This window comes from Leptidea sinapis, chromosome 1 (genome assembly GCF_905404315.1).
Source record: "Leptidea sinapis chromosome 1, ilLepSina1.1, whole genome shotgun sequence".
Classification (NCBI taxonomy): Eukaryota; Metazoa; Arthropoda; class Insecta; order Lepidoptera; family Pieridae; genus Leptidea; species Leptidea sinapis.
Window position 1 is genome coordinate 1,852,801 of NC_066265.1, and position 12,969 is coordinate 1,865,769.

General features: G+C 32.8%; 1 protein-coding gene across 8 annotated transcripts in view; it reads right to left on the bottom strand.

Annotated features, from left to right (window-relative positions):
• LOC126979839 (tropomodulin-1) overlaps positions 1-12,969 on the bottom strand; it is a 132,016-nt gene that overhangs the window by 32,567 nt on the left and 86,480 nt on the right. For 7 of the 8 annotated variants that reach the window (XM_050829428.1, XM_050829438.1, XM_050829419.1 and 4 more), the window contains exons 2-3: positions 4,155-4,307; positions 2,079-2,246 (exon numbers count right to left, since the gene is read on the bottom strand). In XM_050829428.1, coding sequence (XP_050685385.1) covers positions 2,079-2,246; positions 4,155-4,307 — 321 coding nt within the window. Of the gene's footprint in view, positions 1-2,078; positions 2,247-4,154; positions 4,308-4,487; positions 4,607-12,969 lie in introns of those variants that run through there. The other variant, XM_050829447.1, reaches the window with a different exon arrangement.

Genomic DNA, 12,969 nt, shown 5'->3' on the forward strand with positions numbered 1-12,969 from the left:
CAGAACATGTGGCACGTCAACGTCACACATTGTTCGAGACTGGCTCGAGTACGCCCACTTATTAGTTGATAGTTGCCGCACTTTGCGACTACGCCTGCGGTGTCTAGTTGGAGCGCAGCGGAGACCAATACAATCTTGGAGTCTCATATTCAACATTCGAATTACACAATACAAGACTCTTCAAATGTTATAATATTATATAATAAAGTAACATTATTATATAATTTTAAGTAATACAAACATAACTTGAGTGTAATTAAATTATTTGCAAACCAAATCATAAAAGTTATAATAATTAGTATCAGCCATAACAACATAATAATATAATGCTTTCTAATTATTGCGTAATGTTAAAAAATTGGTGTAAGAAATAAGTAAACTCTAAACAAAGATTTTTATGTTTTTTAACCGACTTCAAAAAAAAGAGGTTCTCAATTCGTCGTAATTTTTTATGTTTGTTGCCTCAAAACTTTCGACTGGGTGAACAGATTTTGATAATTCTTTTTTTATTTGAAAGTCGGTGTCATCCAAGATAGGTTTGTAACTACATACATAGTTTATAGGTGAGATGTGCTTGAGTCGTGTGGAGGCGAGAGAGAGGACACTGATTCCAAAAATACTAGTTACTAGAAATAGATTAATTAATTAGAATGTATAAAAATACGCAATTATTTTTATACTTTTTAGTGCATAATATTATATCTATTGTTCTGAAATAGTGTTTTTGAAGTCGGTTGTTTTTTTGTCAAAAATTTTTTAAAGTGGGTATGTTGTGATGCAATTTTTATTATAAATATAGTACCTACTTAGCATAAATCTAAACAAGGGTCAGTTAAAAACCTTCACAGCCTTCTCTCTGGGCACTGAAACTTAAAGGTCACTTGGCAAAAATAGGCCTCAGTGATTCGGGATGTGTAAATTTTGCCAAGATTTTGGTAAAGATCCTAAACACATTCTGAAATGTGAGGCCATTGCCACAATGAGGGTAGGATGCCTCAAAGGCCTCAACATATAGCCAGAGGACCTTTTTTAAAGATCATCATAGGCCTGGGGGATGTGCTTTAGATATATATTATAAGAAATTCTATTTTTTAAGGGAAATGATTTCTCTAAATATTACCAAACTCTATTTTAAATATAAGTGATTAACATTTAAGCGCTTCTTTCACATCTACTGTGTGCCTAATTTGCCTAAAAAAACCCATGGGTTCAATCCCACTGACTTACCTTGCCCATAATTTGTTCAAAAGTTTCCGCTAACAATACATACATATTTTTTTTTTCATTTATAAGCTTACTTTCGGTATAATTATTTATAATATGTGGCCCCAGTATAACACACAACCTGTAAATTTCACTATCTGATGCTTTTCGCTTTATTAGGATGTACATAATACAAAATATTACATTTAAATAAAATACTTTTTAAAGGATTAGAATGTGTGTAATGGTAACTGTGTTTATACATTCGTTTTTCCATAAAAGTTACATTTTTATTTTTATTTTAGCTAACACGGCATTTCGTGACCTCTCCACATCATATTTCATTTATTTATTACAAAACAGACTAAATTTATTGTACTATATATAAATATATGTACTATGAATATAAATATGACTACATTTTATTTGATAAATGCTTCACTTTGTATGTAACAAATAATTTACGAACTGTATGGAGAGAAGATGTGAGATTAATATTTTTTTCAATGGAACTGTAGTTGACAGGAGTGGAAATCCTTTAATAAATGTTTTATTTAAATGTGTAAGACTCACGTTAATAAAAGAAAATATTATCAAATATTACTGTATAGCCGAGTGGTTAGTGATCCTTGCTACTAAGCTAGAGGTCCCGGGTTCGAATCCCGGTAGGTGCAAGCATTTATATGATGTATATAGATGTTTGTTTCCGAGTCATGGATGTTTAAATGTATTTATGTATGTTTATATGAATATATGTATGTTTAAGTAAGTATATTGTATTAAATATATCATTGTCTTGTAAACCATAACACAGGCTATATATGCTTAACTTGGGGCAAGATAATTTGTGTAAAAAAGTGTGTCAATATTATTACCTTTTTCCCTCTTATTACACCAGCAACATATGGCTTAACTTCAGGCCGATCAGGTGTCTCGAGTGCCTGCTTGTTAATGTGTTCAATCAATTTCTTCCGGTTCAGTGGGCCTGTGGGATCCTTTTCACATGCATAGTTTGTTCTTTGTGAGGGTGGGAGAAAGTTGTCCTGAAAATATACTTATATTAACAACAATTACTTCACACAGTTACACACAAAAAGTCCTAAATTAAAAGGTTTGCGGAAATGGCTGGTTGGTTAAAAAATTCAATAAATTAACATTTTATGCCTTGATTAATAAGTCACAGTACTAGAAGTAACAGTTATGTGGCACTATGCTCAATATAATTTCAATTCTGTTCATCCTACTGTGGCATTCTGTGGAAGGTATACAACAAGTCAGCCAATATCAAATTAAAATTGACCACAGATAATTTATATGTCTAGATAGACTGTGACAGCTATGCAAAAAAATAGAAAAAAATTGTGATGACAGACACCTCTATTTTGAGTAACACAAAGTGACATACAAATCGCAAGTGTAAAACATAGCTTGTCACACACACTAAAGTAATAAGCCTGGCTTGTTTCAACGGTTGTCTAGCACAATAGGCTCTATCTAGTTGTATAAACTACCTATCTAGGTAGTTGAAAACAAAACACCATAAAAAGCAGCATCTGCCATAACTCATAAAACATTATACAACAGAATGACCAAATGCTTTTAAGGCAAGATGGAGTGTTTTGAATGTAACTAAACTGTCACTGAACACAATAGTGTAAAGGCAATTTTGCAGGTGCTGTGTTTGTCTGGGGCAGCCACTTTGGCTGTTAATAATAGATTAGTTGTTTATGTAGTATTTAACAACACAATAAATATTATAGTTGTTGTAATAAACAAATGCAAGGTCTCACAAACAAACATGGTCACACAGGAGTATTTAAACCAAACAGCTATTTGCCATTTTCTCATTTAATCTGACAAAGTCAAATATATGCGACTGAAGTCAGAATAGCATGAAGGGCTACAGAATTGTTAACTTTAAAATCAAAAAACACTGTTCTTTTCTCTTGTAAAGGTTATTTGAAACAATTAAACTCCAAAGCACAAAAACAAATTTTGCTTTAACAAAACAACTTCGTTTCACTCTATCAAAACTTAAAAGTGACGGTGTTATATTTCAGGTAAGTGCTCTTTTTAATTAACAAAATTGTGTAACAAACATGACAATTCTAATCATCTTGTTAAATAATCACATTTCAATTGCTAAAATTTAATATTCTTGGCTTGTTATCTATTAATTACTCAGGAAAGTTTTAATAATTTAATTCTTTTCTTGTGTTCGCTTCTGATGACTGTATACAATACTTTGAACATTACTTCCACGAAATAAGGTGCTAATTGGAATAAATGTTATCTGTATAAGTTAATGTATATACAACATTGCTTGGACATTTTTGACGATCATTGAACAGGCGAATAAATGTTTATTGTAGGGCCATTCTGGTAAAGGTTAAGTTTGATCTTTATCTAATTTTGAGTTACAGAGGTACAATAGGTAAATAAAATATAATAAATATAACTAATGAAAAGTGAATGACACTAATTGTTAAGTATCCCTGAGTGTTTCATTATCTGAATGGCACACCTAGATATTAAACACAAGATAATTGTTTTTGGCTTTGGTTATCTAAATTACAATAGATATAACATTTACATTTTTAGCTTGAACTGTATTTAATAAAAAATAGAGCAGTATTAAGGTCAATGATTCAGGTAACAGAATTATATGACATCATTTATAATTGTATTTGTTTAGCTAATATTTATTATATAATATTGAACATGCATGCATCTATGTACAACGTTAAATAATAACTATTATTTCAGTCTATTAAAATGAGGAATATTTTTATTCATTTCAATTAGAAACATCCAGTCGCCGTAATTTTATCTTTTGTTGATTTTATGCTAATTTGAAATAAGGTTCGTATGCTCTGTTAGTAATTATGAAGTTACCTATAAAAATGTTAAAGTGAAATATTATATTAAGTATCTATGCTGTCGAAACTTACGTCAGGATCAACTTCTTTGGCAAGCATTGTGAGTTCTTCTTGAGACAACTTAGCCAGTAGTTCGTCGACGTCGATGTCGTCGTACGTCGACAACTCTCTTCCATACAGTTTGGCTGGAGTCGTCATTGTCGTCGTCTTCGTAGTTGACGACTTCTGCAATCACAATCACTTAACTTAATACGCAACCCTTTCAAGTTTTATGAGAATTAACATGTAAGTGGAAACAGTTGTAAAACTTCACCACACCCAAAAAATCGATTATTTATCTTGATACCAAGGTAATAAATATTACAATTCAGCTTTTTGAATATACATTTATAACTCACGACTCACTTTAACTTGTAGAATATATGTTGTAAATGCAAAGTTTATTTCTAATAAGCAGTAGAGGCACACTTCCTAGTACTACTTTTGAGTTACAGTTGTGACAACAACGCCGAACAAGTGGCGGCTTATCACTGAACTTAGAGCTATTCTTTTCTTTGTCACTGAGCCTCGGAGTAACAAACTAGTGTCAAGTCACGTCAATATGACAAATGACACAGCAGTGATGCCATATCGTAAGAGAACTAATCCGCCTACTAGTCCTACAATCAGTTTTTGCTGAACTGGTAAGAGGGAATAATTATAGTTAGGGTCCGTATTCCAGAATAAGTCTCAATATGAAATCTGAGATTCATTAATGTGGATATCATGACCCTTTCAACAGTAATCTCCTTAAAAAACTTATTTGATTACTTTCTCTATTTTATATTATTTGTTTGCTCGCGGATAAATTCGACAACAACTCGATAGAATCGTCTTTGGAGATCCCTAATTAATTAATTGTTATTTGAACACTTTATAATTGTTATTTATTTTGTAATAGTGTTCTATGCTTCTTCTTATGTGTAATCTAAAGCTTCAGTGAGGTTTATAGTATGTATCCTACAACTTAATTTTGAATTGATCTTCTAAACTTATTAAAATACCCTTGAAATTGACTCAAAGATAGCACGCGTTTTTGACCCTATTTTCATAACCCTATACATACGAAAAGATACGAAAAGATGATTTTGTATCAAGGCTTATATTTTTATACTGAACGATAGAAGTATGGAGTATTGCTGTCATCTCTGGTCTGGTGCACCCCAGTATCTGCTCGATCCATTTGACCGCGTGCAACGTAGAGCAGCTCGAATTGTCGGGGACTACGTGCTCTGTGAACGGCTGGATCACTTGGCGTTGCGTAGAGACGTCGCTTCATTGTGTGTCTTCTACCGCATTTATCACGGGGAGTGTTCCGAAGAGCTGTTTAACCTGATTCCTGCCGCCGAATTTCACCTTCGCACGACATGCCACAAGTTAGGATATCATCCCCACCATCTGGATGTGTGGCGGTCCTCCACAGTGCGGTTTTCAAGAAGCTTTCTCCCTCGTACTACAAAGCTGTGGAATGAGCTTCCTTGTGCGGTGTTTCTGGGACGATACGACATGGGTTCCTTCAAAAAAGCGCGTACACCTTTCTTAAAGGCTGGCAATGCTCTTGTGATTCCTCTGGTGTTGCAAGAGAAAGTGGGCGGCGGTGATCACTTAACACCAGGTGACCCGTACGCTCGTTTGTCCTCCTATTCCATAAAAAAAAAGAAAAGTAATCTTGTTCTTATTAAATAATAATACTTTAGATTTATAAAAACAAGTACAAAATTAGGCTTGAAATCGAAAGAGGATCTAGTGTGTGTGTATGTAAAACAATCAAGGTAAGTATTTATTATACCTTGTATTTATTGTGGCCATAGAAAAAACTGTATCATTGATCTCATATATCTTTGAAAAAACTCTTGTAAAAGTTAATTGCTTTTAAGTTTATTTAGAGGATAATGTTATGTTCCTTAATAATTTAGACTGATTCTGCATGTTTGTTCTAAGAATATTGATGATTATTGTTATTTTTGTGCATAATGCCAAAAAAATAATTAAATTGTTGAATCTCAGTTTAAAAGAATTTGATTGTTTTTTTTAACATACCTAAATAAAAATAAAGACATATAATAAAACGTTGTTTTGATTCCTTTTTTGTTTAATATCATAAAAAAAGCTACGTATTCATTGAATTCATATTTAAACTTACGGGTCTTTTTGACCCATGTTTGTTCGAAAATGAGGTGCGAGTCCTCGCGGGTTAAATTTATGATCCTAAAAGCCGTAAATATTTATAATCATTTAAGATTCAATCGGCTTGATATAAAATATTACATAAATAATTTATATCAAACCGACATTTTCCATGTCAGCCCTAAATTTAAACTATATCTAACAAACAACATATAATCGTACATTTCCATTTTTACTGCGATGATTAAAATACCGACTTTTTTACGTTACTCGTACCTGCCATAAAAGACACAAACTAGCTACACGGTTACAGAATTTATGTATCTAAATAACAGTGCCTGTACTTTGTAATGTAGAGAGTAAAGACAGACGCACCAACCATAGACTTACAACGTACGTAGCGTAGACAAATAAAGCGTGCGAGAGAGAAGATATCTCTAACAAAGATATAGCAAGATAGAAAAGTAAAGAGAATATAATAATAAATAATTAATTTCGTTTATTTCAAAGATTACATATACATTTTTAGTGGTTGAGACTTCCCCGTAAGTTGTCTTAGGACACTTGTATTGGGAATATCTCGCAATTCCTTAGCAGATACATTTTATTTAATAAACAATATAGAAATAAACAGAAATGGTTAAAAACCAAATTTTACAATTATCGCACAATGAAAACAAGTCTGAAGACTGTGTGTGTGTATATGTGTGTGTGTGTGAGTGAGTGAGTGTGTGCATGTGGGTTTGAATTATGACCTTTAATTGGGTCCATCTATAGAATGCGTGTGTTTGTCATGTCAGTGTGATCATAAGATTTTCCTCTTCATCATAAGCAAGGCAAGTTAGCCAATAATTTAAAGCTTTTCAGCATAGATGTAATGTCATACGATATATATTTAGATCACGATTTATTTTATTATATAAGTACACTGATTGACAGCTATACTGTCGTTCAGAAAAATTAGAGCGAACAGTAATGGTGGGAGCTACTTTATCATTTCTTCTACTGATCAATTTCGCGTGATCTAGCTGAAGTGACTTGAATAATATTGTTATTGTAAAAGATTTTTGTTGACAGGTCGTAAAGAATCAGCCACGATTGACAATAAGCTCCATAATATTTTGAATACAAAACCACTAGCTAATGTACACAGTGATAAATAAAGTTGGTCACGCAGATTCAGGCTCACTTCAGTCAAGTTCCTCTGGAGTGTCAAGGAAGGGTTATACCACAGAGAAGAGATGAATACTGACGTATTAAATTATACCAAAGTTGACAGTCCACAGACACAAGAACCCATCTAAGAATATTATTTGTTACTTTGCTGTTTAGCCTTGTCTAATCAGAAATCACATTGTTTTCTCGGTAGAGTTTCACTACGTAGTACCTTATGCTGGACACATCATCTAGGTATGGTAAGTTGTAACTATAATTTTAAAAGCCCGCTCTCATAGCCACGTAGATTTTGGTCTATTATTTTAGCTTTCGAAGTGACAAATTCTTGCGCGAAACATTGAATGAGATTGTCATGTTTAGTCGACTCGGGAGCCAAAAATAATTTTACAACGTAATCTTAGCTAAATTAATACGTCTAGATAATGTCTAGATAGACTATGACAGCTGTCATAAAAAAACATCATTAAAAATCTTTATTTTGAGCAATTCACGAACACAAATCGCGAGTGTATGACGTAGCTTCTCACACACACTAAAGTATTATTCGTGGCCTTTTTTCATCGGTTGCCTAACAGCAAGAGGCTCTATCTAGATTTTATACGTATAAATGATCTAAGAACGTAATTAACTTTGATTATATGCATCTAGAATCTACTTAGATTGACTATGTCAGCTATATAAACACGCCAAAAAAGTCTTAACCTCTATTTTCAGCAACGCTACTTGCGTTACACTAAAACCAGTGACTAACGTATTGCGATCGTAAGACGTAGCTTGTCATACATACAGAACTAATAAACATGGCCTGTTGTCATGCATTGCCTAACAGCAAGAGGCTCTATATTGAAATAAACTTTAAATAAAAAAGTTTTAACAAAAAAACAAATGACTTATAAAACACTATTCCAAAACAATAGATATAATGTGCACTAAAAAGTATAAAAATAATTGCGTATTTTTATACAATCTAATTAATTAATCTATTTCTAGTTACGATTATTGTTATTTTTGGAATCGGTGTCCTCCCGCCGCAACCCGCTCTCGCCTCTCGCCTCCTCACAACTCAAGCACATCTCACCTATAAACTATGTATGTAGTTACAAACCTATCTCGGATGACACCGACTTTCAAATAAAAAAGAATAATCAAAATCAGTTGACCCAGTCGAAATTTTCCTTAAATCGTCTTCTCAACTAGCTATTTCAAAACAAATTAGTTGAATATACCCACCGTCAACAAAGCAGTGCGTAGTTGCTGTTAAATTTTCATATTAATTATTTAAATATAATTAAAAAAAAAACGATAATAGGTAGCATCAAATATAAGCTTTCAAATGGTGTTTAAGTCATTTTTGATGAAGAATTATTATGCAAGCTCTGGCGCTGCCACAAAAAAAAAAGACCTTTGAGAAATACAATACATACATTGAGATTAGGTAGGTACTTATGATCGACGCGACGAGCCAAACAATAGGTGTGAAAAATGTTATTGCATAAGTACCGCATCACAATTTGAATAATGTTTCGTGATTTAAACCGAAAGTTGTGAATGTAAAGAACCCTTAAACATAATCTTTATATATATATAAATTACGTGACACGTTGTTTGTCCGCGATGGACTCCTAAACGAATGAACGGATTTTAATGGCTTCATGGAGTGCAGTTTAGTCCAACTTGAGAGATAGGATACTTTTTATTTCGATCTGGGATCATTATTTATTTTGTATGGACATATTTTCTATGAGATAATTTATTGACGCACGGTTTGACAGTTCCGCTGTGAAACAATTTCATTATAACAACAGGGAGCATTTTTTACGAAATAATTCTTGATGTTTTGAAATATTATTGGCGAATTCCTATAAAACAGTATTTTTTTGGTTAATATCTACACAATAACGTCTGTTGAGTCAGCTAGTGTTATATATATATTTATGAATCTCTGGACAAGTTGTTGTGGGATACTTAAGGGGATAATAATTATATACAGTATAACCTATGCAAGACAACCTTCAAGGGAGACATAACAACATTCGAGTTAAAGACTTTTGTAGGAAATTATTGGACTTGTAGATCAAATAATCAATAACAAAAATGCGTACCAAAAATTTATTACAAGGAAATATAACAAACACCAGTGGGAGGCTCCTTTGCACAGGATGCCGGCTTGATTATGGGTACCACAACGGTGCCTATTTCTGCCGTGAAGCAGTAATGTGTAAGCATTACTGTGTTTCGGTCAGAAGGGCGCCGTAGCTAGTGATTACTGGGCAAATGAGACTTAATATCTTGTCTCAAGGTGACAGGCGCAGTTGTAATGCCGCTCAGAATTTTTGGGGGTTTCAAGAATCCTGAGCGGCACTGCATTGTAATGGGCAGGGCGTATCAATTACCATCAGCTGAACGTCCTGCTCGTCTTGTCTCTTATTTTCATTAAAAAAAAAAACACATCACAAGAACTGAACAATATAGGCAGAGATACAAAATATCTAACACATAATTCACAGATACAAAGAAAAAAACCGTGTGGTGTCGTGGGACACCGGATAGGAACGAAGTTCCTTATTATAAAAATTACCTAAAAAAATGGGCAGTTTCCACTGAATTCCACTGTCCAAAAAAAAGTGTTTGTATGCTTATGTATGCACGCAAGAAGTTATACTTCTTTGGCGTAACGAAACAAAAATTATTTATTCGTCGTGATATTCTACGTTTAATAATTAACAACATACTCTGTGTAATGGCGCGAGAAACCCTATGTTTTGTTCTTTGGGATATTAACGTTTAAAAGTATATATAGTTTTCTATCTTGCTGTATATATTCTCCGTTAAAATTTTGATAAAATAAATAATCATAATATTAACTCCAGCTTGTTATGCCTACTACTCCGTTAAGTCGAATAAGTACCTAAGTCTTTTGTTGGGCGATGTATACCTATGCATCTACAATATGATCCCAGAAAATATACAAAGAAATGTGTTATGAAATTCCAAAGAATAATAATGGTTACCACATAAGGTAAAACGTTATTATAACGTAAATGACTTTCTTAATGATAGCACAGATTGGGAAAGGAGCGAACACCCTCAGACAATTTAAATTTTATTTGATATTATATTGTTACTAAATTTTAATAAATAAACAGAATAATCTCGCTGAGTTTCTTCCATTTTATCCATTCTTCTCAGGTCTGAGGCATGAGTAGTAGTTTTTATTTACGTTTAAATAGTCTGGCTAATGAAAGCTGAATCCAGCCATTTATAGCAATAACAAATAAAATATCATTATTGCAATGTCATTCAATCTGATGTGTCTTACTGTCACGTCGGAGTTTGTTTACATTGAGTTTCTTGAATATTTCTTAGCGAACATGGGTAAAACAGGGTAAAACGATAAAAAGTGGCGTGCGGCAAGTGTTATTATAATTAATATGTTAGGTAAATTTAAGCAAGAACCAGAAGGGAAGGTAGCGATGTTTAGACGTCTTGACTGAATTCGCAGGTTAGTACGGTGTAATGAAATTGATACTTGATTGAAGATAGTAATTCAAAATTTTATGTTTCTTGTGTTTCACATAGTTCACGTACTATTTGCACAGTATTGTTTCTGTGTAACGATCATTAGTTTTGTTGGGTTGGATAAAAGAACCAAACGAAGAACCCAAAATCATTTTATGACAGTTTCTAGCCTCCCGCCGCGATGTCAGGCTGTATGCCGGATGTAGTGTTTATTTACGTGATTTATCTGTTTTAGGTTAGAATTTTTTTCGTTATTTTCTCGAAAACGGTGCATTACCTTGTAATAAGAGTGGTATCATTGTAATCGTGGACTAAAGCTCTATCAACTACAATTTTTTTACATCCAAATTCGTGCTAAGGGATACTAAGTTTTAACCGTTTTGTTCACTAGAAAGTATTGAATATTATATTGGATTTGACCAAGAAAACAAATAATAAACCTAGACGAAACATACATTTCAGCAGCTCAAATGGTAACAGAGATATTATGATACAGTCATATTTTGATTAAAATGAATAAAGTCTGTTGATCTTCCTTTATGGCTTTTATTTCTATGCTCACCTCAGGTGTGTAGTGTTTTCATTAAATATTGTTCTTGCAATGTAGGTATTTATTACCCCTTGAATACTGTAAGTTAATTTGATCCCTTGATGTTGAAGTAACAATTTTAAATAATACATTTTACTGCAAAGATAGCATGTCTCAATAATGTGTGTACAATAATTATGTAATAAATGACTGTATAAAATTGAAAAACCAAAACCATTATCTACATAAGAACCGGTAAGGAATTATCAAAATTATTTATTCCTACTTTAGTTGGTAATACCATATGAAGTTTTTTCAATTTGCCGCCTTTTGCTAGGTTTAGCTTTCCTTAGTCAGCCTATATCATTCGCAGTCTGATAGCGGAACGGCAAAAGTCTCCTTAGTCGTGTATCATCTGTGTGTGTCTCTGTACTAATCAAATCTGAACTGAATGAATGTTTTACATTACTGCTTATTGACCAAGAATATTTTAACAATCTGGTAAACATAAGTTTATAGATGAATCAGTAGCAGCTTACGACCTGATATGTAGTAAACGTCGTCCTACTTTGAATAAAAATATTCAAATAAAAAACTTTTAAAGCATTAAAACGCGTGTAATTGTAACGGTTTTACATTCGATTTTTGCGTAAAAGTTACATTTTTATTTTAGTTAACCATCTACATTCTCCCTGAAAACGAGATCTTGAAAGGTCTTGAAACGTCGGGTTATATAAAATAAAAATATAACTTTTACGCAAAATCTAATGTTAAAACAGTTACAATTACACCCGTTTTAATCCTTTAAAAGTGTTTTATTTAAATGTGTAACACTCGCGTTAATCAAAGAAAATACTTAAAAAATATTTAGTTAATGGTATTAACAACTTATTACCAGTAGGTAAAAACTGTGTATTGTCAAGTAGTTAGTTCTTATTTTAATTATTATTGTTCAATATTGTCTTGGTGCTATCATGTAAAAAGTAATTAAAAAAAAAACGAAAAAAATACGTGTTTCATTTCCGCCTGAATCAACATTATCAAGATAACACCTATTGATATACAACAATACATTTTCTTAGTGAGCTGTAAGCTTATATACATGTATTAAATACATGTAAATAAAGAATAAATATGGTCCTGGAAGCGAACCTTGGGAACCCCCATGTTAATAATTTGGACGACTTCTTATAACCCCACCATCATTGGACTCCTTAAATATTACAATGGTGCATAGCATAGTAATTATTATGACGGGTTCTCACGATATATATTTTAATAATTTGATGCCGATATTCCGACCCAACAGCATGATCGTGGTCGTGCCGGAACTGCGGAGGCGGCGAAGAAACTCTTGACACATTGACACTTGACACTTATAGTACATCAATCTGCCCACGAGGAGTGTAATTCATTTTGTTCTTTGATTCCCTAATGCTCGAAACACCCTACTAATGAAGTCCATACTTTCGGGTCTTTTTGTTGCATTAGTACTGC